Source organism: Culex pipiens, chromosome 3, assembly GCF_016801865.2.
Source record: "Culex pipiens pallens isolate TS chromosome 3, TS_CPP_V2, whole genome shotgun sequence".
NCBI lineage: Eukaryota > Metazoa > Arthropoda > Insecta > Diptera > Culicidae > Culex > Culex pipiens.
This window is the reverse complement of record NC_068939.1, coordinates 70,669,129-70,696,703: the sequence shown is the minus strand read 5'-3', so window position 1 is coordinate 70,696,703 and position 27,575 is coordinate 70,669,129. Positions and strand designations below refer to the sequence as shown.

Below are 27,575 nucleotides of genomic sequence, written 5' to 3'. Positions count from 1 at the left end.
ATTCATTCCGGCCTCTAAAAGTGTATAAATAACACTTAAGTGCTTATAACTTTTGATAGGACAATGTGTTGTTCTTGTTAGAAAGGTCTTCGGAATACCTTTCTAAAAATGTATAACATGACGAGGTTTTTTACAAAACCACTCTTTTTACAATCTTCCTGACTTTTGTCAAAATAGTTTTTTTTTTGCATGACTTTTTAAGTACTTAACTAAACTTTATAATTTACAATAGCGACTGATGCGACCCCAAGACGGATCGAATGAGTCCAAAACGGGCAAAATCGGTTCAGCCAGTGCCGAGATAATCGAGTGACAATTTTTTTATCAACACAGACATTTGCTCAGATTTTGGTCCTGAGTAGATATGTTTACGTGAAGGTGGGTCTAGGAGGTCATTTTTCAAGTAGTTTTTATAGCCTCTCCTCAGTGAAGTAAGGAAGGCAAAAAGTAGCAAAACAATGGAATAGTGGTAAACTTTTTATGATAAAAAAAGATGTATTCATTCCCAGTTGTAATCATGCCATGATTTTGTTTACTGTGACGTAGATTCACTATACAAGAGTGTTTTTGTATTGTTATCAATTTGAATTCAAATAACTTTGAAATGCTTCAAATAAACGAATGAGACTCAGTTTTATGAAGAACATTTAAGCTTTATAACGCAAATATTTTTAAAAACAAAACATGGAAATGAGTATGATCATGCCCATGTTTGTTTTTAAGTTTATGCAAAAATCATTTTTTTTATTTCCCTTAACAATATTAAACTGGTTCTGTGATGCTTGATTAATGCTATTTTTAATTAATTTCACTCTGAATCCTTGCTTTTTTCTATTTTGTAGTTGATGTAGGTTTTTTTTCAATGAACATTTATAATTTAATCAATATTTTTTTTATTGAATAAAGTTGCAGGAGGTTATGTTACAGACATGAGCTATCGAGAAATTAAAAGTGAGATTGTGTGCAACATGGAGTTAAACTTTCTGTGAAGTTGCTGTGAAGGTTACCATGGCACTTGGAAAAGTTTAACTCCATGTTGCACGCACACACTCTCACATTTAATTTCTCGATACGGCAAAGAATTTAGCAAAAAGCTCTCTAAAATACAGTGCATGTCCGGTTACTGAGCCGCAAACAGAGCTTTGTTACCGATCAAAGTTTCTGATCTAAACTTAAAGAATATGGTTCATGGAATAAAATAACCTTTTGAATGGCTATTTTGAAGATTTTGGTTACTCTATCGAAGTTGACTTTATAGCTGTCGGCCACCATTGCTAGTACCAACCAATAGTGTCTTCCTTTTTATCTACAAGGACTTCGCCGCCCTGGGCTCCTAAGTGTATGAAAGTATGGCACGGAGCGACGGCGCCGAATACCCATATTTACACAAATAATTTTAGAGCGCCCGCCGCGGGATTCGAACCAGCGACTCTATCAATATGCTAAATATCTCATTAGCAAAAAATACATCCATGAGACTCCAGAAACCGCGATGGGTAATGCTTACGATACATCTGTAAGTGCACTCCCTCTGTCACCTGCGTCAATCAGTCATCTAACGGCTGAACTGTTAATTTTTATTATGCCTTGTATTAACCATATTTGAAAAACTGGCTTTTATATAAGCCATATCAAGTATTCCGAGAACGTCTTTCTTTAATTTAAAACGTTTTCAAACGAGCACGTAATCAAATTGTATTGAAGCTATGTCCCATTAGACAGGTTTATCAGCCGTTTTTCTCATCGACAGTAATCTGAACACTTTGAATAATTCAATACAATAGTTTTTTTGTGAAGGTACTCTAAGCTATACGATACCATATGTTTATAGGACCCTTTCAACTAAAACTCCAGAATTGTAATCGTAATTTTATTTGGCAGCGATGTCCTGATATTCAGACTTCTTATCAGAAAGGGGAAAGAAGTGAACAAGCCTGAAATTTTCGCCACAGATTAGAATGTAATTATTACATGAAATTTGAATCAGATTGTAAATGGAGTCTCAGGTAGACCTCTAGAATTTTAATTAAATAAATTTTTTAAGGTAAAGTTTTTCTTTGAAGAAGTGCCCCGGCAGGACACAGGAAGCAGATACAGTTCAGACTCGATTATCCGAAGGCCTTGGGGAAATTTCAGTCCTGATAATCGAATCACGAATTATTTTTTCAATAGCTTATTTTAGATTGTTCAGCTTTAGTATGACCTTTTAAACTACGCTAGAGTGATTCAGAATTTTTTAATCCAAGAGGCGGCGATGAAACAAAAAAAAATGAAGTTACAAGCCTAGGTTTCAACATTTGAATGAAAAAAGTGTTTTAAAATTCATTTTACAGGCGTACAGTTGTTTTCCAATCATTAGTTTTGAAAATATCGAGGTAAATATTGACGGAATTTTTTTTTTCGCAAAAAAAAAACTTCTCGTGGGACTGTAGGGGCAGGGGGGGCAGAATGGCCCGCCTTAGTAAAATGCGCCAAAAACCATAGAAAAACATAAAAACTTATGAATTCAGTGTAGTAGGCTTATGCTTTGGGATGTTCCCTTCAATGTTGTATACTTGATTGATGAAATTTTTTAGCTTAAAACTAGTTTTGAGCCACTTAAAAAAAAAAAATTTCGACTGCTTTTCCAGGGTGCGGGGCAGAATGGTCCACCCTGTGGGGCAGAATGGGCCACCTTAGAAAACAAGCCATTTCGTCTAATACAACGTTGAAGGGAGATAAGAAATGACTTAAAGTACCTTTCTAACATAGTTTCCATGAAGTTAGACCACTTTAATAAAAATAGTCACTTAACAAAATAAACATTTTTGAAAATAGTGTTCATATGTTGAAAAAGGACACTATTTTTACAAATAATCATCAAAACAACTAAAAAATCAACTAATGTTGCATTGAACGTTATTTGTCAAGCTACCAGGAGTGAAATAATCCATTTAATCCAAATTTCATAACTTTTGATTGTTTTTATAAGGCAGGATAAGGGTGGTCCATTCTGCCCCCAAGTGGATTTTAATTTAACAATTCCACCACCAAGCCTCTAAATGATTTTAAGGTTCCGTTGTTGATTGTATACCTTGGTAGTAACATCTAGTATCGTTATAAGCATTGAGCAAACTGTTTCAAACAATCCAACTTTTCAGTAAGCTTATTTAAGAACCTCGAAATAAACAACATTTGCGTGTGTTTTCAATAAATTTACATTTTTGCTCATAATTCGAAGAATACAATGAATTCAAACGTCGTTTTCGGTTTGGTGATGTTATTTGACGTCCTTTATAAGACCCTTGCCTTACAATTGGTCTAAATCCATTCTAAAGCCCAAAACCAAGGGTGGCCCATTCTGCCCCCCTGGTCCATTCTGCCCCCCCCCCTGCCCCTACAAGGTTATTTCATGAAAATTTAAAATGTTTTCAAAGGAGTTCAAACTTGCTGAATATGATAATAAACGCGGGAAAATGCATTTTAAATGGTTTTCAGTTGATTAAACTTTAATTTTCATTAAAATTTTGAAGTTTTTCGAAAAAAAAAAATTTTTTTCCCCCTGATTATTCAGGCCGACTTTGAAAAAGGGGAGGTGGGGGACATAAACTTTGAAAAATATTTGCAACGGACTAAACCAAATTTCCACTTTTAGCTTTTTGGGTGTTTTTGAAACTGGGGTATTAAAAAACACCAAAAAAGCTAAAACTAAAAATTTAGTTTATTGGACCCGAGGGGAATGTCACTCCGCGATAACACGCTAAAACGCACGAAAACGAGCTCGAAAAGCATCAACGCTACTCATCGTACCGAGTTTTCACATAACGCCACCAGAAAGTAAGTTATCGCAAGTTAACGCGCGTTAAAGCGAGTTAAAGCGGTCAGCGTCTGCTCGATTTTCGAACCAAACCAAATCGATTTTGCAACCCTGCCTTCATTTTCGAGTAGTTTTTTTTTCGGGTTTGGCAACCCGTTCTTTGTTTTGATTATTTTCCTGCAGTTTTCGTAAATAAACAGCAATCTGTGAGTTTCATTATTTTTTTGCCCACTCGGTGGCGAAACCGCTGCAGGTTTTCAGCCCCGCTGGTGGTTTCACGGGGCAGGTGGAATAGTCCCGAGTCCGAGGTACGAGGAGATGTTTGAACCGATGGCAGGTCCGGAGAATCCGGGTTTGACGGAGCAGATGCGGGAGCCGAAGAATATTCTTCAGGGTTTGTGGAGGCGGAACATATTAGTGACTTTCAATTTGAGAACCAGCGAAAGGCGGTCCACAGTTACTATGGGACGCGTTTGATCCGTTGGTGGAGGAAGGACCTAGTGGAGGTGGTGGGGCACTTGCAGGCCGCGTACGACACGAACGGGAAGACGGTGTTTGAATCTTCTATAGCGAATCGGGCGGGGGATAAGAGAAAAAAGTTGAAAATCGACAATCCGGAAGAAGTTGATGGAGTTTTTGGACTGTGAGGCGAGGACGAGGAACTTGTGTCGAGGCCGAGCGGGTTGTGATCGAAGAGATGATGGCCACGAAGCAGCGCCGGAACCGCATGACTGAGGATAAGCCGAACGAGTACATGCTGCACAACAAGGACTTGGAAACTATTTTGGGCGATCCATTCTGCATCGCCGCACGATGTCGTAGTCAATCTGGGCCGATGTGGTGCCCCGAACAGTGCTTCCTGCTAGTGGCGGGAACGTCCGACTTCCGATAAGATCATTTGGGTGAGTAGAATCAACAAAATATAATGGGATAAGAAACCTTAAATTTTCTCCTCTTACAGTGGGGCACCTGCAGTAGCGACTTCGTCCAGGAGTATGAACGACATCTGGGCGCGGTAAACTCGATCACCTTCAACGACTAAAACCAGCTCTTGACGACCTCCGACGACGGCATGGCTTGGCGTCGGCAAAGTCTACATCTGTTTCACGACCTGTACGAGCAGCTGAGTGCCTACGTAAGCTGGTCCGAATCCACCTGGAGGTTTACTGGTTTAATTCTGGTTATTTTGCAGACCAACAGTATCGCCGTGCGCTGATTCTTGAGTTTCTCCTGCTCCTCGCGGATACAAATAGTTTCGTGGAGGGAGGTCCACTGTTGAATCTGGACCACCGCGAGGACAGCATCGCCTATGCTGGCGGAGTTCTTCAAGGACGGGCAACTCCAAGCTGAACATTCCCGAGCCCGACCCCATCAAAGGGACTTTTCCGCGCGGTGAAGTGACCGGTTACGATTGGTTCAACATGATGCCCAAAAAGATGAATCACCGACACTAGTCCTAAGGTCTGCAAAGTGCTGCTGCTGTTCCGTCTGCACCAGATCAACAACCACCATCTTCAAGCTGAACATGGCCACCAAGAAAATGCTGCGCATCGCCGATCCGTACTTCACTTACGGCTTCTTCTCACTCTAGTCGATCCGCGACCTGGTCTAAAAGCGTGACTCCGTCAAGCACCGACATTGCTGCATCACAATCACGGCCAAGATCAAGCGCTGAACGCACTCAACCAGCTGGGCAGCATTCAGAGAAAGATCAACATTTGCGCACTGGTCCCACCCCGCGGCACATTTGTCCCGCAGCCTCCTTAGTTCGATATGATTTTGTACAATTAATTGAATAAAATCCTGTTTTTCTGTTGACACTGTTTATTTCACTTTAACTTAAGATTTATTTATGCATTTAGCTCAAGCAGGATTCACCGCCGCTGTTGGACGCAACTGAGACGGTCTCCGGAACAACGGGAGACTGTGCCGGCTGCAGTCGATGCTGTCCTCCGAGCTGGGAAACGCGCCCCTATGCGTTGTAGTTGTTCACGGCCAGTCTCTCAATCATGCCGTCCTCTAGGTGAAGAAAAATCAATTTGAGCTAAAACTAAAGTAAGAATAGTGTTTGACTTACCAACACCATGTAGCAGGTCGACGGCTTTAGCTCTGAGAGATTCCGGGCGGCTCCGATTAGCACAAAAACAGATGTTCGAACGCTTCGCCCTGATTTTCACAGCCAGCTCAAGGATCTCATTGGCCACTTTCTGGTTGCCACCACTGTTCTCCTCTGGCCTTTCGATTCCTGGCAAACACTCGTGGCCGATCCTGGTCAATCCTTTTTGCAAACTCCCACACTGAAAAGGTGTCTCCACCACGAAATCGACGAAAGACCGATCCGTCTCGAATCGCTGGAACAGGAACCCTTCGCAGGCGCAGGAAACGGTTCCGACAGATGATCTGTCTCCATCGGTTTTGCTCTCCCCTGGTTAATCGTCGTACAGCTCCGTTGGCAGGCTCTTCGCACCCAACACCGGCCCGGAACACGCCCGTTTTCATTAATGTTCCGTCCGGAAGTTGCAATCTTTGAAGCCGAATCTTGCTTCCTACTTTTAGGGACCACTATCCGTCCGGTGACGGAGAAAAATTTAGCAAAACAAACTGCTCGATTAATTTGACAACGAGAACTGTCATTTGCTCTTGACAGTTCTCGCTGTCAAAAAAATCGAGCAGTGTGATGCGAGAACGCAAGAAAATTTAAGCCAAAAAGCAAGTTATCGCGGTTAACGCGCGTTAAAGCAAGTTAAAGCGGAAAGGTGAAAGTGAACGCTGCAAAGGTTTGAAAAGGAAGCTTTATCGCTCGGTTAGCGCAGAAGTGACGTCCCCCTCGATTGGACCTTTTAAAAAAAAACTCCTCACATTTTTTTTATATTTTGGCCATTTGCCTTTGCTATTTTGGCACACTGTGCACAAAAATACGTTTGGCAGTGTGCGAGAGCAAGACCGTTCCGTGAGAATCGGAATCCGATGCCCAGAAGCGCTGGTATTAGTGTAATCTCCCCGAGACTTACTTTGGCAAAATTTCTCCGCGCTGGCTCTGCTCCTGCTGCTGGGGCTCTTCTACTGGTGCTCTGGTCCTCCTCCTCTGGGGTCTCCCGATTCCGATTCGCTGCTAGAAAATTTTTCTTCTCCGCTCACCGTCACTCACACACTTCCGGGAACGTGAATTTTGGGCAAAGATTACGCTGTTTCTTTATCCCCCGGCGAAACTGTTAACCGTTGCCGGAACTTGCACTCGCGAAGGCTTCCTACAGACCGGAAATGCACACAAAACACTGACAATTCTGGATTATTCCTGCCTCAGCCCAATGCATATCGGCCGCACTTGGCGACGGAGACGAAAAGAAGAAGGTAGAAAAAACTGCCACACCACGGAGAGCGAGAGACACGAACCGGACCGGATCGGAACGGATTAGCACAGAAGACGGCGACGACCGTTCCTTTGAGCGAGAGATTTCAAACTGCCGTTCGAGAAGCACCGACTTGGCAACGGGACCGCCGTACCGTGTTTGTGTGTGTGTTGGTGTTTGCGTTTCGAGATCAAGGTGAAGTGAAGTAAAGAGGTGTGAGCAAAAGTTAGCATTAGCGTTAGCAGAAAAACTAGAAAAAACGTTACTTAATCCACCCTTAGATGGTTGGTGCCTTCCTCACATTTAAAAGGTAATGCTATCCAAAATAGGGCGGACCTTTAAGTGTTCTATCAATTTGACTCATTATTCATTCATTCAGATTGGGTAGTCAGATCTTCATATTTCAGGGCTTACATCTTATGACAGAGTAGCCAAATCTCCAATTCAATTTGGGCCCGTCGGAAAGGCTTTTTAATTACCTATCCAAAGATAGGTCGCATGATATATTTGGACAACGTTTTCATCAAAATATCTGAGATCTGGCCTCCAAAAAGTGTATAAATAACATTTAAGTGCTTATAACTTTTGATAGGGTTTTCAGATCTTCAATGTTTGGAACGCGTTGGAGAGGTCTTTTGATTACCTATCCAACGACAGGTCGCATGATATATTTGGACAACGTTTTCATCAAAATATCTGGGATCCGGCCTCCAAAAAGTGCATAAATAACACTTAAGTGCTTATAAATTTTGATAGGATTGTCAGATTTTCAATGTTTTGAACGCGTTGGAAAGGTCTTTAAAATACCTGTTCAATGACAGGTCGCATGATATATTTGGACAACGTTTTGTTTTCATCAAAATATCTGAGATCCGGCCTCCAAAAAGTGCATAAATAACACTTAAGTGCTTATAACTTTTGATAGACAGATCTTCAATGTCTTGGACGCGTTGGAAAGGTCTTTTAAATACCTTTCTAAAAATGTATAACATGCCGGGTTTGCTTACAAAAACCACCCTTTTTACAATCTTCCGGACTTTTGTTAAAATCGTTTTTTTAGCATAACTTTTGAAGTACTTGACTAAACTGCATATTTTTTAATAACGACTTATGGGACCACAAGACGGATCGAATGACGCCAAAACGGACAAAATCGGTTAAGCCAATGTTGAGATAATCGAGTGACAATTTTTTGATCAACATCCCACCACACACACAGACATTTGCTCAGAATTTGATTCTGAGTCGATAGGTATACATGAAGGTGGGTCTAGGAGGTCTAATTGAGAAGTTCAGTTTTCGAGTGATTTTATAGCCTTTCCTCAGTAAGGTGAGGAAGGCAAAAATAAATTAACTGACGAGTTAACTCAACACGCAGAAAAATAAGGCATATTTGAATCAAAAAATCATTTTGTTGATTTAAAAATCATAATTTTTGTTGAATCACCGCTAAACGTCAAAGCAGCTTTTTCAAAACAACAAAAGACTTTAGTGGAATTGAGAAATTCAAAAATTGTTTCAACGCAATTTTTTTGTTGATTATATTCAACACAAATTTTGTTGATTCAAACCTCGTACAGGCTGATTCTACAAAACATTTTCTGCGTGAATGTAAATTTAATTGATATTTTTTCTTCGTCACTTTTTAGTTTGTATTTGACCAACCAACGAGGTACAAACTAAAACGTTGCTAAATCCACCTTTAAGTGGATGGTGCCTTTCTTACATTCATAAAGTTAATACACTACAGAGCCTCATAAAAGAGTATAAATAAGACTTATTCTCATCAAAATATCTGAGATTCGGCCTAAAAAATGTGTATGAATACGTAAGTTTTTATAACTTTTGATAGGGTTGTCAGATCTTCAACGTTTTGGGCTCATTGGAAAGGTCTTTTGATTACCTATACAAAGACAGGTCGCATGACAGATCCGGACAATGTTTTCATCAAAATATTTGAGATCCGGCCTCCAAAACGTGCATAAATAACACTTATGTCCTTATAACTTTTGATAGGGGTTTCAGATCTTCAACGTTTTGGGCTTGTTGGAAAGGTCTTTAAAATACCTTTCTAAAAATGAATAGCATGACTTACAAAAAACACATTTTTTACAATCTTCCGGACTTTATTCGAAATCGCTTGTTTAGCATAACTTTTGAAGTACTTTACTAAACTGCCCATAATTGAAAATTCGGCTATTGTGCCAAATCAAGTATTCCGAGAAAAACGCGTTTTAGTGTTTGTGACAAAATCTCCTTCAAGGCAATTTCCCATAAGAGTGGCATATTAGCCGTTTGGTTTTTCGCATCGGCAGCCAAGTCCAAGCACTATTTCAGTAAAATTCAAGTACCAGAAGATGCGTTGAAACATCCTCTACCACCTGGTGCTAATATCTCGTTTTTGCCAAAAGTGGATATTAGCCGTTTTTTCAATGGTGGGCAGTAAACTTCATAATATTAACTAGGGTCTTGTGGGACCCCAAGACGGATCGAATGAAACTAAAACGGTCAAAATCGGTTCAGCCAATCCGGAGATAACCGTGTGCATATTTTTCGGTGCACGGACTTACAGACATACACACGCACAGACATTTGTTCCGAATTTGATTCTGAGTTGATATCGATAGGTATACGTGAAGGTGGGTCTACGAGGTCTACTAAAGATGTTCATATTTCGAGTGATTTTATAGCCTTTCCTCATTGAGGTGAGGAAGGCAAAAAGTGTCAAACGAAAAAGTGATCGACCACCGGGACTTTGAGCAGAGAAAAGTGGGTTGAGTGTACGTACACCCTTACCAAAAATCATGATTTTTTGAGTTCCAAATCCCACTTTTCATACGATTTTTTGAGTTCAGGTACTACAACCATAAAAATGGTTATATGGGTTGAACTGAAAAATTCGTATGAAAAGTGGGATTTGGAACTCAAAAAATCATGATTTTTGGTAAGGGTGTATATGGTGTATATGAAAACTAATGATTGCAAACCGTGTTGCAAACTACACAGAAAAAAAAGTTGAATTTTGGAATGTTGAAAATTTGGTAGGTTGAATATTACCTCTTTATTTGTGTAATATTTCATAAAAAATGTGTAAAAATTTGAACCTGATAAATATTCATCAAAAACTGATGAAAATTCATCATTTTCTGGGGTAAAATTTATCATTTATTTTGCCACAAAATCTGTCACCATTTCCTGATGAATATTACCATCATTTTTGCCTTCCTCACCTCACTGAGGCAAGGCTATAAAATCACTCGAAAAATGAACTTTTTAAATACACCTCCTAGATATACCTTCACGTATACCTATCGACTCAGAATCAAATTCTGAACAAATGTCTGTGGGGATGTGTGTAGACATGATTTTTTTACCACACGATTATCTCAGAACTGGCTGAACCGATTTTGGCCGGATCCGCCTAATTCTGTTCCTTTTGGGGTCCCCTAAGACCCTATTAAATTTTATTCTGTTTAGTGAAGTACTTTTAAAGTTATGCCATGAAAAAGTTTTTTTGTAGCTTCAAAAAAGGGTGATTTTTGCATAACCTCAAAAGCCGGATCTTTTTGCTTACGCGCGAGAGACGCGCAGCATGCGTATCGCCCGGTTGCCACAGTTTGGCACTTTTGCTTCGTGAGAAGTCTGTATTAACTTGGACGAAAGTCTGCAGTAGACTGTATTTTGATGATTACGGCACCCTTAAAAATCACATGAATTTTAAAATGCATATATTTTGGTTTTATGTGTTACTAGGAATGATCTTTTAAATCAATTTCTAGAAATGAACAGAAAAAAAAAACATTTGAATTACATCTATTTTACAGAATTTTTGGTGATAAAAAGTCTGCTATATATTTTTTCCGTGAATTTGGCCTTGCTGCGTCGCTGCACAAACGTCAAACTGATGTTTATGTTTGTTGTGTACCCGGGAGCGCAAACAAAACGAGCGGCGACAAAGTCGTAAGAAATAAAAACTATGCACGGCTGACAATTAAATTACGATTATTCTCTAGACGGCAATTAGAATTATGATGAAAAACTAAAGGTAGGTTCTACAACTTTGATCGCGCCTCTCTCGACTTGGCTTTGCTACCAAAAAGCACAGTGTGTCGCGATTTTTCGGAACGGCTGGTGGTTCTATGGGAACCCAACATCTCCCTCCCAGAGTGTAGCGATCCGGAGCTCTGCTAGGAACGTTAAATCTCCGCTCGGCAGTGGCTGCGACTCGCTCCCAAAGTTGTCCAGCGGAAGCGTGCCGGGTTGAGCTTCCACCGATGTTGCGTTACGGTTGGAGAGCTTGATGACGTAGTTCACCCCGCCGACTTTCTCGATCACTTGTCCTGGCGCCCACGTAAAATCGTTGGGAAGAAACAACTATGCGAAGATTAGGTCACCGGTCGCGAAAAACCTTTCAACCGCTCCATGTTTCCGGTCGAAGTCAGCGTTCTGATTCTTGCTTGCAGGAGTGGGCTTCGGCGGCTTGAACGGAGCTGACAGAAGATCAAATGTTGATTTGGCATCGACTTCGACTTCTTTGTAGCCTTCGGGAACAGGGCGTGCGTGACCAGGAAGTTACTGACTGACGAGTTGATACAAACTTCGAGTTCGTCATCCAACGAGATTGCGGCGATCGTCGTCTTCTTGGCTGTGTTAGCTAATGAGACGAGAGAGAACGTCTGCATAGCCAAACTGATCCTTAGCGATGTACGCGATATAGAAGTCGTAGGTGAGCAGTATGATGGCTCAAAGCTGCAGTCGGTTCGCTGAGTGGACTGGGATGCCTTTGTTCGAGCCAAAGATTGAGAGAAGACGTTTGTGGTCGGTCTACAGGGTAAAGTGTCTGCTATAGATCATGGAACTTCGTGACACCGATCACGAGTGCGAGACATTTCTTCTAAATCTGTCCATAGTTCTTCCCGGCGGGGGTGAGCGAACAGTTACGATGTTGCACGACCTTGATGGCTCATGTTGTTCTGGGACGTTTGGAAGCAGCATCGTGGAAATCGCTTGGAGCTTGGCTGGATCGGGGCGGATACCTAAGCTGTTGACCACGTGGCATAGGTACTTGATCTCGTTCATGAACAACCGACACTTGGAGAGCTGGGGTGGAAACCCTAGTCGCGGATGTGCTCGAGCACAGCGTGCAGGTAGATGCTGCCAACCAGAATGTTGTCCAAATAGATGCGAACTCCAGTCAGGTCAGCGTTGCCTTCCTCACCTTACTGCGGAAAGCAATATGAATATCTTAATTAGACCTCCTAGAGTTACCTTCACGTATACATACCTAATCAAGACCAAAATCTGAGCAAATGTCTGTGTGTAAGTGGGATCCCAATGGTTGGAAGTTGATCAAAAAATTATCATTCGATCTTTTCAACGAACCCAAAAAATTGAAGATCTGACAACCCTATCAAAAGTTATGATCATGATTTTAATTATGCACTTTTTGAAGGCGGATCTCAAATATTTTAATGAAACTGATTTAGATGCGTAATCAAAAGACCTTTCCAGTGCAATAGATTGAAAAACTATCATCCCTACCAACATTATATTAAAGTGAGGAAGGCACCAACCACCTTAAGGTGGATTAAGTAACGTTTTTTTTCTGTGAACTGTACTTAGGGCATCTCCACCGCAGGGACCTAATTGCGTTGCAAAGCTAATTTGGCACCCGTGTCAAGCCCACCGCGGCACTTGAGCTTCGAGTTCATCCGTGTTCATCCGAATCTAAACAAAACTCAGGTTTGCCCCGGGATCTAACGGGAGCAAATCATCTGACGGATGGTTGGTTCAATGTGAGTTTGTAAACGTCAGTAAATGTTTACATTAGGAGAGATGCTTGATTTTTCGATTTCAATTCTTCGAGTTTGGAGATACTTTCCCTCCAGTGCTGCAAGTTTACGCATGAAAAATTACTTTTTGCAATCAGGGGTGTTAGTTAGTTTGTTTATGTCGCGTTGGGGCAGTGTTTAATTAATTCTGATAACTTTTTCATATAAACAACCAATGCCCTATGGGTTTCCTATGTACATAGAACCTTTTGAAAAAGGGTGATTTTTTAACATTCAAGTCACTCAAATTTCAAAGCAATATATTGGAAAGTAAATCAGAAAGGACTAAAAATGGTAATGATAAGGTTTGATTTTTTCATGAATTATTATAACATTTTTTTTACATAAAAACAAAAGTAAAAAAACAAACTTGAAATTACGAGCAGTTGGTCCAAATTTTTTGGATTGTATTGAACACATTAACCAGTCATTTAACAACCACACATTTTCAAAAATCTTTTACTGCGTAACGCAAAGAATCGCATCCCTCTCGTAACAAAATTCCTAAACAAGTTTTAAAAATTTGGTATGTCCATGTAAGTTTTCACAAAAAAAGAATTTCATAGAGCGTTTTGATAAATTGTTATTTTAAAAACCGGGGTGATTTTGATAGTGATTACGTCAAATTCACTTTTGGTACGGTTACTTCTTATTTGAAAAATTCGTAATATAGAGAAGAATAAATAAAAATACAAATTCGCAATTCGCAATTTTCAGTGTAAGAACGGGCCTTGACCGATCTTCGATCAATTTATAAGCCTTTTCAGGGAGGGTACATATTTCTACGTTTAGATTTTGCTAGCTGAGTGCTCTTTTGGGGAAAATAAATTTTGAGAAATAACCCTAAATCTATGATCAAAGTTATATCCAAATCAACAAATACTAATCATGTAGTAATGAAATCTTTTTCCAGATTTCGAGATATTTCGGATTGTTTCGCGCAGAAAGACAGCACACAGCCAACACAGTTTCGCGTTCCTTATCAGCGTGTTTCTATTCTTTCACTTCCAAAGAACCGTTCCACATTCTGACCCTTCTTACATTAAACGATAGCTCTCGGCACGCTCCCCCCCTTCCGCACCCGAGAGGTTCCCTCCGACAAAAAAAAGGCGAGGAACCGACACCGTCCTAGTTTCGCCTGCTGTTGTAGCCCTGGGCGGACGGGTTCGTGACCTGGACGACGATGTTGTTAAAGTCCAGATGCTTCAACATCTCCTTCGTCTCCGGGTCGACCTCGATGATGTCGTGCTCCAGCGCGGACACCTCCGGCACGTAGTTGTCGCGACGTTCGCGCTCCTCCTCCTGCAGCTTGATCGAGATACCGCGGACCTGGGAGTGGCGCAGACGCTTCATCAGATGCGTCACGAAACTGGGGGAAGGGAGAAAAAAGGGTTTTTGTTAGAGTTTTTCATTCAACTTCTAGAACCGTCAACAGGGGCGAATCGGGACTACAGTCTGAATAGAGATTTTCGTTGTTCTGTGTTTGTTCTATCCGAAACTAGTCAAAATAATCCAAATATTGTGCAGTAACAATGCTAAAACAGCTGTCCCAATTCGCCCCATGTGTCCCGAATCAAATGACGGAATCTTCTAAAGAAAGCATAAAAAAAACATATTTTAAGCCGAACGAATAAAATTCCTATCCTTTTATATACGAATTGAAAAAGACGAATAAAAAAACAGTACTGAAAAGTTCAACTTTTCGGCACTTGTATCGAAAAATAAAATTTTTCGATATTGTTTAACGTCAAATAACATTAAAACGGAGAAGAAAATTTTTACTGAAAAAAACCAATGCAGACTTGATAAACCTCGTTGGATAAACGTAAGACTAGTGCTGAAAAAAGCTTCTTTTTGCAACTTGTTGCATAACTACAATTTTGTAAAAAATATTGTTGAATAGACTTAAAAAAACATCAAAATTAAAAGAAGTCATACTACGAAGTCGGGATAAAATTAACAAAAATGTTACCTAAAATCCTCTAAAAAACAATGCTACGGCATTTATGGGTAGCCCCTTAGGAAAAAAAAATATTCATCTTGCTAAACTTTCGATAAGAGCTTGCTAGCTTTTTAAACCTTGATTCAAGTTGAACACTCTTTTGAGAAGCCGAAACCGAACTATTATTGAGTCAACATTCGGTGTCATCAACCTCTCCCCGGAACTTACCCGGCAATCTTGTTGCGCAGCGGCTTCGTCGGAATGATGGCCACCTCCTCGACGATGCGTTTGTTCGTGTGGAAGTCCATGGTCAGCCGGGTGTAGTACTTCTCGATGATGACCTTCGAGGCCTTCTTGACGGTTTTGGTACGAACGCGACCCTAAAAATGCAGAACGCACCCATAATTAATAAGCTTCGCTCCAGAATTTCCCGTCTTTCGGCGCAGATTTCCGGTGCTTTTCACGGCTAGGCATGCTGGGATCTTCCAGTGAGGAACCTCAACGTGAGGCGCGCACGCACACACACATACACATTCTCAACACAGCAAGCCGCCCGTCACTTTCGGCCACCGAGGACGGGCCCAAACAAAAACTATTTTCGTGAAATTTTCCACGAAAATGCCCCCAACCAGCACCGAACCCAACATTAATCGCACCGCCATCACATCGCGCAACGATCCCTCCGGCGTTTCCGCCACCAAACACCGAAAATCCACGCCATTTTCACTTATTTACCATTTTGCTTTAGATTTTACAGCAGCCGATCACTACGAAAACTCGTGGAAAAGAAATATGTGACGTCACGTCCTTCCGAGGTAAGCTGTCACGGAAACGAGAAGTGTCAAGTTTGGGCGCGATCCTGGCGGCGGATCCGAAAAGCACGCGCCGAAAAATAGCCCGCAAGTAGGCAATCCGCACTGCGTGGGAATGAGCCAGCAGGTAGGCAATCCGCCGTTTATTGTTAAAGGCTGATACGCAGATGGGAAGGAACGCAAAACTCCATACAAAAAAACGCCCAAGAAACGGTCAAGGAAAGGGTCACGAAAAGATTTTTCTTAAGTGGTACGCAGCTGAAAAGTAACAGAAACGGAAAGATTGCGTTTGACGTTTCTTCGCGCGTTGCTTGTTTTTAATATGTTTTGATGAAAAAATCAAAGAATTGTAATTTTTCTTTTTGAATGCGACTGATAATTACAAACGATTTAATAATTTTGTATTGGAGATAATAATATTAAAAATTCCCGCCGAATCTCAAAAAGCAGAATATTGAAACTAAAAGGACAGATTTAGTTTTTCGGTCGAAATGGAGTAAAAAAAGAAGTTGTCTTTATAGATGTCAGCCATCGTGTCACCAACAATTTATTGCTAGTACCAACCAGCTACCTCTGGATTATGAGTCCCCTGCACTGTCCGATTTATCCACACTCGCGGGACCAAAATGAAGTAAATCAGAGTGAAATTAAACTTGACAATAATCATACAAATATCTATGTTCTTACTGAAAATACAATAATTATCTGAAATTTTGAAATCCAACCAAACCACAAATTCAGAGTCCCCTGCACTGTCCGATTTATCCACACTCGCGGGACCAAAATGAAGTAAATCAGAGTGAAATTAAACTTGACAATAATCATACAAATATCTATGTTCTTACTGAAAATACAATAATTATCTGAAATTTTGAAATCCAACCAAACCACAAATTCAAAAATGTGAAAAAAAAACACAAACATTTCAGTAATTTCAAATAACATTTTTTTAAATAATAAAGAAAATTTCAACAAAAATCTGAAATTTGGAAAATCAAATTTAAAAATATGCAGAATTGAATAATAATTTTAATTTTTAACGTTTTTATAAATTCCATAGATCAAAAATGTTAAAGTACGGTATGCTGATCGGAAGGAACGCGGTCAAGAAATGTTGCGTGTTCTTTTCGTGACCCACCCCTAAGAAAAGTTTACAGTTCGGTATGAGCGCGATTGACGGTGTGCGCGCTTGAGGTTCTTTCGAGGAAAAAATAAAAAGATTAAAAATATTCAAAAGTTAAAATTAAATAGATTAAAAATGTTTATTCAAAAACTTTTAACAACAATAATAAACAAAATTAAGAAATCAATAATTGAAAATTTCTTTAAAAAAACCAGGAAATTAGAAATTCTTAAATTCTAAAACTAAAAACTATAATTGAAAAATTATGTAATTATGAAATAAGGAAATTAAAAAAATAGGAAATCAAGGAATTAGGAAATTTGGAAATTATGATATTAGCAAATTAGTAAAATAAAGAAAATAAGAAAATTAGGAAATTATGAAATAATGCAACAAGGAAATTAAGAAATAAGGAAATTAGAAAATTAGGATATTAATATGTAAGGAAATTAGGAATTTAGGAAATTTGGCAATTAGGAAATTAAGAAATTGGGAAATTAGGCTATTTTGAAATTTTGAAATTAGGAAACTGGGAAATTAGGAAGTAAGGAAGTTAGGAAATTAAATTAGGATATTAGGAAGTGAGGAAGTTATGATGTTAGAAAATTGGGAAATTATGAAATCAGGAAACTTAGAAATTAGGAAGAAGTTAGGAAGATAGGAAATTAGGATCTTCGGAAATTAGGAAATTAGGAAGCCAGGAAATTTGGAAATTATAAAATAAGGCTTATACAAATTGGGTACAAATGTTTAATTTTTTTTTCTTGAATTCTTAAATTCTTAAATTCTTAAATTCTTAAATTCTCAAAATCTTAAATTCTTAAATTCTTAAATTCTCAAATAGGGTCCTGAAGCCCTATGTAAATTTTTATGGACAACGGTTAAAAACACGATTAAAAAACATTTCTGAACACTTTTTTTTTAATTGGGTCCTAAAATGAAGCTTAGATTGCTGATATTATTGTTTCCAACGATAAAGCTTATTTTTCTGAGTACAATGACCCTTTGTACGACCACAAAGAGTTTAAAATGGATTTTTAAATCAATTTTGAAAAATTAACCTCGCGTTCCTTCTTGACAGAAAAGCTCCTACTTGACAGCTCGTTCCAAGGGGACCATAGTTGATCCATCGAAAAAATGTTGTCTTGTCAAAAAAAATGTTTGGTTTAAAATGAAAAAAAGTGATCACAAATGGTTTTTAATCGTGTTTTTTATCGTTGTACATAAAAAATTACATAGGGCTTTAGTACCCAATTTGTATGCAAAAAAATAAATTGACTAGGCAACCTTTTTTCGATGGATCAACTATGGTCCCCTTGGAACGAGCTGTCAAGTAGGACCTTTTCTGTCAAGAAGGAGGTTAATTTTTCAAAATTGATTTAAAAATCCATTTTAAACTCTTTGTGGTCGTACAAAGAGTCATTGTACTCAGAAAAATAAGCTTTATCGCTGTAAACAATAATATCAGCAATCTAAAAGCTTCATTTTAGGACCCAATTAGTGATATTTATTATTGTTCACAACGATACAGTTTTTTTCTGAGTACAATGACCATTTGTATTTATGACCGCAAAGGATTTAAAATTTATTTCTAATTCAATTTTCAAAAATTAACTTCGCGACCTTTCTTGCCAGAAAAGGTCCTACTTGTCAACTAGTTATACACACTGAAAACCCAACCATGGTAGTTGCTACCATATTGTAGGGTTAAATTGAGAACACGCACCTACGTATTTTTGCTAAAAACATTCCGTGCTTGGATTGACTGATTAACGCAGTCAGTTTTACTATGTCGAGAGCGGTATGGTAATTTTAACTCTCGATTATGGAGAGAGTGATAATGATTTCGTAATTGCTACCATGCAATTTTGTGGAAGCATGGTACATTTTACCATATTTGCGTTTACTTTCACCAAAAAGCCACAGTTAATTTAATAAGCAGCATTTTTAGCAAATGTTCTTAAAACTACCATGGTCGGGCTTAACCCTGTTTGAAAAATGTCGCACGTCGTACGTGTTTCGATATCGATTGGTCGAAAGGACGACAAACGTGCGACAAACACTCGACATGCTCGACATTGTTTTTTCCATCGATTTACCTTCAATTCGACGTCGATTATCGTCGACGCAAACAGTTTGACAGTTCTCTTCAGTTGATCTTGTTCGGACTTGATCAAATCAGAAAAACAATATTGTTGTAAAGGTTCGTGAGGATTTTGGCTGGTTGATTGGTAAGTTGTGTTCCTTTTTTTGCTGGAAAGTTCCGGCCGGAGTGGGCGAGCGGCTAAATCATAACATTATGTTCCAGATTTCCTGATTTCAGCCTTCGCGACGGTGGAAGAGAACGTGAAACATCGTTAACCCGGCGGATCATGCCGGAAGATGGGACGGGAAGGAACCGGTCTGCGATCGAAAGCGGATTGGGGTGAGTCGTGTTTTTTTAAACGGTGGAGGTGTGCCGGGAGGAAAAAAGAGGACGATGGAAATGTGCGTGGGGGAGGACAGGAGAGGGGATCCAAACCTAATGCAATCACAAATTCTAAACAATAAAATAATAAAAAAATAATTCTTGAATTCTTCAATTCTACGAGCCAAAACGTTTTTTAAATCTCAAACACAAAAATTCTGAAATTCTTTACTTCTGAAATTTTAGTATTCAAAAATTTTACAATAATAAAGTAAAAATTATAAAACTCTACAATTCTGAAACCTGGCTCAACTCGAGGGGGCAGCATGAAGTTTGTGGGAGTAGCGAACAGCTCTAATTCTCCATACAAACTTTGGAGAAAACCCATTCGGCTCTGTCCAAATATTTTTGAAATTTTTGAAAAATGCAAAGTAAACATGTTTTTGGGGTCCCCTTGAGTTGAGCCGGCGCAGAAACTTTGTTGGTCGGTGTTATTTATAAAACCATAAAATTATAAATAAATAATTAAATTATTAAATAATTTAATTAATTAATTATCAAACTATTAAATCATTCAATTATTAAATTATTAAATTATCAATTTATTAAATTATTAAATTATTAAATTATTAAATTATTAAATTATTAAATTATTAAATTATTAAATTATTAAATTATTAAATTATTAAATTATTAAATTATTAAATTATTAAATTATTAAATTATTAAATTATTAAATTATTAAATTATTAAATTATTAAATTATTAAATTATTAAATTATTAAATTATTAAATTATTAAATTATTAAATTATTAAATTATTAATTTTTCAATTCAATTCGGTTTTATTGGTGAATAATCAAGATACAATCAGTTCTTTTGCAGTTCATAACAGAGTTTTGGAGTTCCTTTCAGCTGTGTGTTGCATCATAATCCATTTTCCATGCTGAGTTGTCCGCGGGAACCGTACGCTGCCCAGCAGCCGGCACGGTTACGCTCGTACTTCGCTGAGGAGGGTGGGACGCTGCTGCTTTCTTCTTCCTCTTTTCCTGCTCCTCGAGGTAATTTTTTCGTGCACTGCATCCACGGTAGTTGCTTGTATGGTTACCTCCACAGTTGGCGCACTTGATGCGCGCCTTGGTTTGCTCTGCCTTGCCCCCCAGGTCCGCCTTGCACGGCAGTGCACACGCCTCAGAGAGGTGTGTTTCACCGCACTTCACACAGCGGGGCGGGAGGTTGCAGTTCCGCGAGCCGTGGCCGAATTTCTGGCAACGGTGGCATTGTGCTGCGTCCGACGGGTTCTTTGAGTAGAACCGCCAGTTTACCCAAAACCCGTCCAACGCCTTAGTTCGCCGCAGGTCTTGAATCTTGATGATGCCGCGGTCGAAGTACAACAGGTACAGTGTGTGTGTACCTGTGGCTGTTGTCTTCCGCGAGAGGACTTTTATGTCACGCGGCGTTATTCCAGCACCCGAGAGGTCCTTCTTGAGGTCGGAGATCGGGCGGTCTTGGTACCCCTGCAAGACGACCTTAACGGCTGTCTTCTGCACGGGGTCGAATGTGTAGAACTTGAAGTTTTTACCCTTCAATTTCTCCACAACCAGGTCGAAGTTCTTGTTGTCAAATGTGTAGACTTGCACTGACGACTTACCGATTTTCAGACAATATCCGAGGCCTTCCAGCAACTCGTCAATATCGTCCACCAACGTGTCCAAAACAAAAATTGGAGGTGGTCCTTTGGAGAATTGTTCATTTTTGGCGTCGGCACTTTTTTCCGTGCACGACGATCGTCGTCGTCGTCGTCGGTAGTGCTGCTACCGTCGGTGTTGTTGTTGTTTTCTTCGTCGTCGCTCAGCATCTGGAACTCGTTCCTGATGGGGATGTTGGCGGATGTTGATGTGCCACTGGTTGTGGCACCGGAGGTACCGGAACGGGTTCGCACTGGTGATCTCGGAACATATCCGGGATGTAGCAACTTTTTGTCGATGCCTTCTGCGCTCACGCTCCCCTGCGCGATGGCGGTCGACACGGCGTTGGTTTGTTTACCTTTTTGCACACGGCCGGTAGACGAACTTCGCGGGTTTTTCGAGGCCGCACTCGAACTGCCACGGCCACGGCCGGCCTTTGGCATGCTGCAGGAGCAAACTCGCGGGTAATCACGGTAATTTACGGCGAAAAAAATCGAAAAAAACGATGGAGCACTGAGCACTTGACTGCTGCTTGCTCTCGTGCTTACACGGAGGACGATTAAATTATTAAATAATTAAATTGTTAAATTATTAAATTATTAAATTATTAAATTATTAAATTATTAAATTATTAAATTATTAAATTATTAAATTATTAAATTATTAAATTATTAAATTATTAAATTATTAAATTATTAAATTATTAAATTATTAAATTATTAAATTATTAAATTATTAAATTATTAAATTATTAAATTATTAAATTATTAAATTATTAAATTATTAAATTATTAAATTATTAAATTATTAAATTATTAAATTATTAAATTATTTAATTATTAAATTATTAAGTTATTAAATTATTAAATTATTAAATTATTAAATTATTAAATTATTAAATTATTAAATTATTAAATTATTAAATTATTAAATTATTAAATTATTAAATTATTAAATTATTAAATTATTAAATTATTAAATTATTAAATTATAAAATTATTAAATTATTAAATTATTAAATTATTAAATTATTAAATTATTAAATTATTAAATTATTAAATTATTAAATTATTAAATTATTAAATTATTAAATTATTAAATTATTAAATTATTAAATTATTAAATAATTAAATTATTAAATTATTAAATTATTAAATTATTAAATTATTAAATTATTAAATTATTAAATTATTAAATTATTAAATTATTAAATTATTAAATTATTAAATTATTAAATTATTAAATTATTAAATTATTAAATTATTAAATTATTAAATTATTAAATTATTAAATTATTAAATTATTAAATTATTAAATTATTAAATTATTAAATTATTAAATTATTAAATTATTAAATTATTAAATTATTAAATTATTAAATTATTAAATTATTAAATTATTAAATTATTAAATTATTAAATTATTAAATTATTAAATTATTAAATTATTAAATTATTAAATTATTAAATTATTAAATTATTAAATTATTAAATTATTAAATTATTAAATTATTAAATTATTAAATTATTGAATTATTAAATTAATAAATTATTGCATTATTGCATTATTAAATTATTAAATTATTGCATTTTTGCATTATTAAATTATTAAATTGTTGCAGTATTAATTTATTAAATTATTAAATTATTAAATTATTAAATTATTAAATTATTAAATTATTAAAATTATTAAATTATTAAATTATTAAATTATTAAATTATTAAATTATTAAATTATTAAATTATTAAATTATTAAATTATTAAATTATTAAATGATTAAATTATTAAATTATTAAATTATTAAATTATTAAATTATTAAATTATTAAATTATTAAATTATTAAATTATTAAATTATTAAATTATTAAATTATTAAATTATTAAATTATTAAATTATTAAATTATTAAATTATTAAATTATTAAATTATTAAATTATTAAATTATTAAATTATTAAATTATTAAATTATTAAATTATTAAATTATTAAATTATTAAATTATTAAATTATTAAATTATTAAATTATTAAATTATTAAATTATTAAATTATTAAATTATTAAATTATTAAATTATTAAATTATTAAATTATTAAATTATTAAATTATTAAATTATTAAATTATTAAGTAATTAAATTATTAAATTATTAAATTATTAAATTATTAAATTATTAAATTATTACATTATTACATTATTAAATTTTTAAATTATTAAATTATTAAATTATTAAATTATTAAATTATTAAATTATTAAGTTATTAAATTATTAAATTATTAAATTATTAAATTATTAAATTATTAAATTATTAAATTATTAAATTATTAAATTATTAAATTATTAAATTATTAAATTATTAAATTATTAAATTATTAAATTATTAAATTATTAAATTATTAAATTATTAAATTATTAAATTATTGAATTATTAAATTATTAAATTATTAAATTATTAAATTATTAAATTATTAAATTATTAAATTATTAAATTATTAAATTATTAAATTATTAAATTATTAAATTATTAAATTATTAAATTATTAAATTATTAAATTATTAAATCATTAAATTATTAAATTATTAAATTATTAAATTATTAAATTATTAAATTATTAAATTATTAAATTATTAAATTATTAAATTATTAAATTATTAAATTATTAAATTATTAAATTATTAAATTATTAAATTATTAAATTATTAAATTATTAAATTATTAAATTATTAAATTATTAAATTATTAAATTATTAAATTATTAAATTATTAAATTATTAAATTATTAAATTATTAAATTATTAAATTATTAAATTATTAAATTATTAAATTATTAAATTATTAAATTATTAAATTATTAAATTATTAAATTATTAAATTATTAAATTATTAAATTATTAAATTATTAAATTATTAAATTATTAAATTATTAAATTATTAAATTATTAAATTATTAAATTATTAAATTATTAAATTATTAAATTATTAAATTATTAAATTATTAAATTATTAAATTATTAAATTATTAAATTATTAAATTATTAAATTATTTAATTATTAAATTATTAAATTATTAAATTATTAAATTATTAAATTATTAAATTATTAAATTATTAAATTATTAAATTATTAAATTATTAAATTATTAAATTATTAAATTATTAAATTATTAAATTATTAAATTATTAAATTATTAAATTATTAAATTATTGAATTATTAAATTATTAAATTATAAAATTATTAAATTATTAAATTATTAAATTATTAAATTATTAAATTATTAAATTATTAAATTATTAAATTATTAAATTATTAAATTATTAAATTATTAAATTTTTAAATTTTTAAGTTATTAAATTATTAAATTATTAAATTATTGAATCGAAAATTTGACAAACACAAAATTATTATCTACAATTCTTAAATTTTATTAATTCTTATGTTTTGAAATTCTTAACTTCTAGAAATTTTAAAAAATTTGAATATTTTCGTCAGGTATCAAATAGGAGAAATTCTCGTATGTTTAGCAAAATAAGCACTCGCTCCTGACTCCATCCAATTTACTTATTTTAACTATTCAAACAACTAATTTTTCAAAACTTTTGATAGAAACTTGCTTGCTCACTTCTTATTGGCCGATTTATCATTTGATTTCAGTTGAAAACGCATTTTATGAGCTGTAATTGAATGTCAAAGTGCTGATATGGCAACATTAAAGGCACGCTGGAATTAGATGCTGTTCCCCTAGCTACAGTATTTTTTTTATTATTTAATTCATTTCAGATCTGTATCAAACAGTCTCCAAACAGGACAATGAAAGTGTTGGTGGTGTTTGATTTTTAGAGAATGTCAAAATCGCCATTATCAATACTAAGACCTGGAAAAAAGAACAAACTTGCGGCCGTGTACAACTTCTGAGTGAAAGCGATGGAGGTGAACGAACTACTCACGGGGCAGCACACGAATTCTACCGGATTGGCCATCATCAAGCGAAATTTGGAAAATTGTGACTGCAGTGATAGTGAATATTTGGAAAACAAAGTGCCAGGCCAGTGAAAACTAATAGATATCAATAAAAATCAGCAAAACAACAAATAAAATGAATTTTATTTCGAAAATAACCTAAAAATTCCGAAATGACAGCACACGACAATAGCACGACATCCTAAATAACAAAACCGTGCAACGTCGGTCGAATGTCGTACGACAATGTCGAACAATTTCGATGATCGATCGCACGACAAATACGACATTTTGGTGCAAAAACGTATGACATTCGTGCGAATGTCGCACGACATTGTCGTGCGACGTCGTACGATTGCACGTACGACAAACGACGGACGTCGGACGGACTTTGCAGTCAGGGTTTCAGTGCAAGGGGACTGTAGTTGATCCATCGAAAAAATGTTGTACTGGTCGGGCGTACTCCAACAACGAGCACAGTTTTTTTTTGTTATGCGTGTTGCCTATTTGTTGGCTTTACAAAATGTTACCCAGTGAGTGAACAAAGGTTGCGAATAGAGGAGAAAAGCAACTCGCGACAAAATTTTGAGGCTACACACAAAAAAATATTACGGTAATGACAAAAGTAACTTACTTTAGAATTAAAAAGTTGTTAAAATTTGCTACATTAAAAGTTTTTTTCTTGTTTTGAAAATGAAAACTTTTACTGCTACAGTTTTTGAAAATCTCATTGCTCACTGATTTAAAAGTTTTCACTTTTAATTCGACTGTAAAATTTCTTTCATTTTGACGTTCTCGTGTAACCGTGTACGCCTAAGTCGCAAATGTAAACAAACACTTTGGTGGGTCCGGTGGTGCTGGTGAGTCTAGGACGCAAAGCAAAGCCGACCACGGCAGCAGCCAGAACTCGGACGCGGAAACCTTCGAAAGAGGATGGTGTGGGCTCGGGTGCGGGTGCGTAACAAGGTTGGGAGATTAGGGGAAAGTTGGTTTTCAAAAGGATAAGGCCATGGCTGCAGCTTCCTGCAGGACCTGCAGCTGTTTCACGACCGAAATGGGTAAGAATGAAGCTTGGGTGTTTGGTGGCGTTTGAGATTATTTTGTTTGTTTTTGTAGGACGCCGTTTATGTGGTTGCCGAAGATCGGAGGTCGGGATGTGGATTTGCACCGGTTGTATTCGGTGGTGGTGGCCCGGGGTGGGTAGACGAGATTGACGTTGAAGCAGATTTACATTCGCTTTTTGAACAAGTACGAAAAAGTTAAGTTTCATGGTGAGGAGAAGGATCCGACGGAAGAGGGAAACGACGAGTAGCGGCATAATCGGAGGTGGTCAGCGCGGATGTTGCACTCGGTGCCGGCGGTTTACGACCATCAGCAGCATTATGTGCCAGAAGTGATGACGGGACAGTGTGGGATGTCCCGAGGGTCCGCAGTCCATTTCTCGTTGCGGGACGAGTATTACCTAAACATCCGGAAGAACAGTTTGCACTAGTTCTGGAAGGACCGTCTGTACGAAAGCCGCAGGTCCTGGAGCTGTCGTACTCAGATTACTTCCAGAGGTTGGAGCGAGATCCGACGAACCTGATCAAAAACATCTACCTGGAATACAGAAGAAGTTACAGGTGAGTATTGAGAATGTGTTCAGTGTCTAGCCAATTTCATTTACTTTAAAACACTTTCAGCAACTCCCGCCCGCAAACGCTCATCTAGCAACGGCGCAGCTTCGGCCGGATGAACTTTGATGGCGAGTTGGCAATATCTGTATAATTCTCGAAGGAGGACGAAGTGATCGTGGACTATCCGTTCATGCGCTTCACTTCCTAGCCGGAAAACGTCGTCTTCCCTTCCCGAATCAACAACCAATGGCCAACTCCTCCAAGCCTGTCCTGATGATGGCCGGCAACGAGACCACCCTGTTCTCTACATCGCTGTCGCGCTCCAAAATAAAGGCCGCGATGTTGCTCCCCAACGAAACATCCATCCGTAACCTGCTCAGCCTGGGGCCTTCGAACGTGACCGGTGGCGTACCGTAAGAATCGGTACAGCTTGGACGCGGAAGTTGGCCAACCGTAAGCAGATCCGCTAAATACAAAAAAAAAATCGAAAACATACTGTTTTAATATTAAAATATTGAAATAAAATCCATCACATGTTTCGAAAATCATCACTGTAATGTTAAATGTTATTTATTCTTGCCATAAAAAGTTTTTTCTTATATTAAAAGTAAAAAACTTTTACCTATACAACGATTTTGTTCCAGAAATGCATGGTAGTATCAACAACTTTTTAACTTTTAAATTAAATAGTTTGAACTTTCTACGAATATTCACCAACGCGAACTTTTAATCCAACGAACGATCTTTTTAAATTTAGAGTATTTTTTCTTTGTGTGTAGGATTTTTGACAGGTATGATTTTCTAAAGTACACCCTTACCAAAAATCATGATTTTTTGAGTTCCAAATCCCACTTTTCATACGAATTTTTCAGTTCAACCCATATAACCATTTTTATGGTTGTAGTACCTGAACTCCAAAAATCGTATGAAAAGTGGGATTTGGAACTCAAAAAATCATGATTTTTGGTAAGGGTGTATTCGCCTCCTTTTTTCTTCCACAGAAAACTTAGGACAATGTAGCTGTCAAACTAGGCCAAAATTTTAAAGTCACTCAC

At 35.9% G+C, this 27,575-nt stretch overlaps 2 protein-coding genes and 2 long non-coding RNA genes across 9 annotated transcripts in view; 2 read left to right on the top strand and 2 right to left on the bottom strand.

Moving 5' to 3' along the window:
• LOC120419961 (microtubule-associated protein RP/EB family member 1) overlaps positions 1-7,257 on the bottom strand; it is a 46,150-nt gene extending 38,893 nt beyond the window's left edge. For 2 of the 6 annotated variants that reach the window (XM_039582822.2, XM_039582827.2), the window contains exon 1: positions 6,808-7,257. The gene's annotated coding sequence lies outside the window, so the exon portion shown is untranslated. The remainder of the gene's footprint in view (positions 1-6,807) is intronic. The other 4 variants (XM_039582826.2, XM_039582828.2, XM_039582829.2 and 1 more) reach the window with 2 other exon arrangements.
• Positions 3,754-5,614, top strand: LOC120419962 (uncharacterized). Its single transcript, XR_005605807.2, has 3 exons — positions 3,754-4,698; positions 4,758-4,931; positions 4,989-5,614. It is a non-coding gene; the product is annotated as an uncharacterized LOC120419962 (long non-coding RNA).
• A 6,688-nt stretch (positions 7,258-13,945) lies between the features above and the next one.
• On the bottom strand, positions 13,946-15,811 carry LOC120419970 (40S ribosomal protein S17). The gene is made up of 3 exons (XM_039582846.2): positions 15,655-15,811; positions 15,148-15,299; positions 13,946-14,346 (listed from the first exon to the last, which is right to left on the bottom strand). Exons 1-3 carry the CDS (start codon positions 15,655-15,657, stop codon positions 14,106-14,108), a joined length of 396 nt encoding a protein of 131 aa, XP_039438780.1. The 5' UTR covers positions 15,658-15,811; the 3' UTR covers positions 13,946-14,105.
• Positions 15,812-25,492: 9,681 nt separating this feature from the next.
• LOC128093329 (uncharacterized) lies at positions 25,493-27,065 on the top strand. The gene is made up of 2 exons (XR_008212413.1): positions 25,493-26,526; positions 26,587-27,065. It is a non-coding gene; the product is annotated as an uncharacterized LOC128093329 (long non-coding RNA).
• Positions 27,066-27,575: the final 510 nt, after the last annotated feature.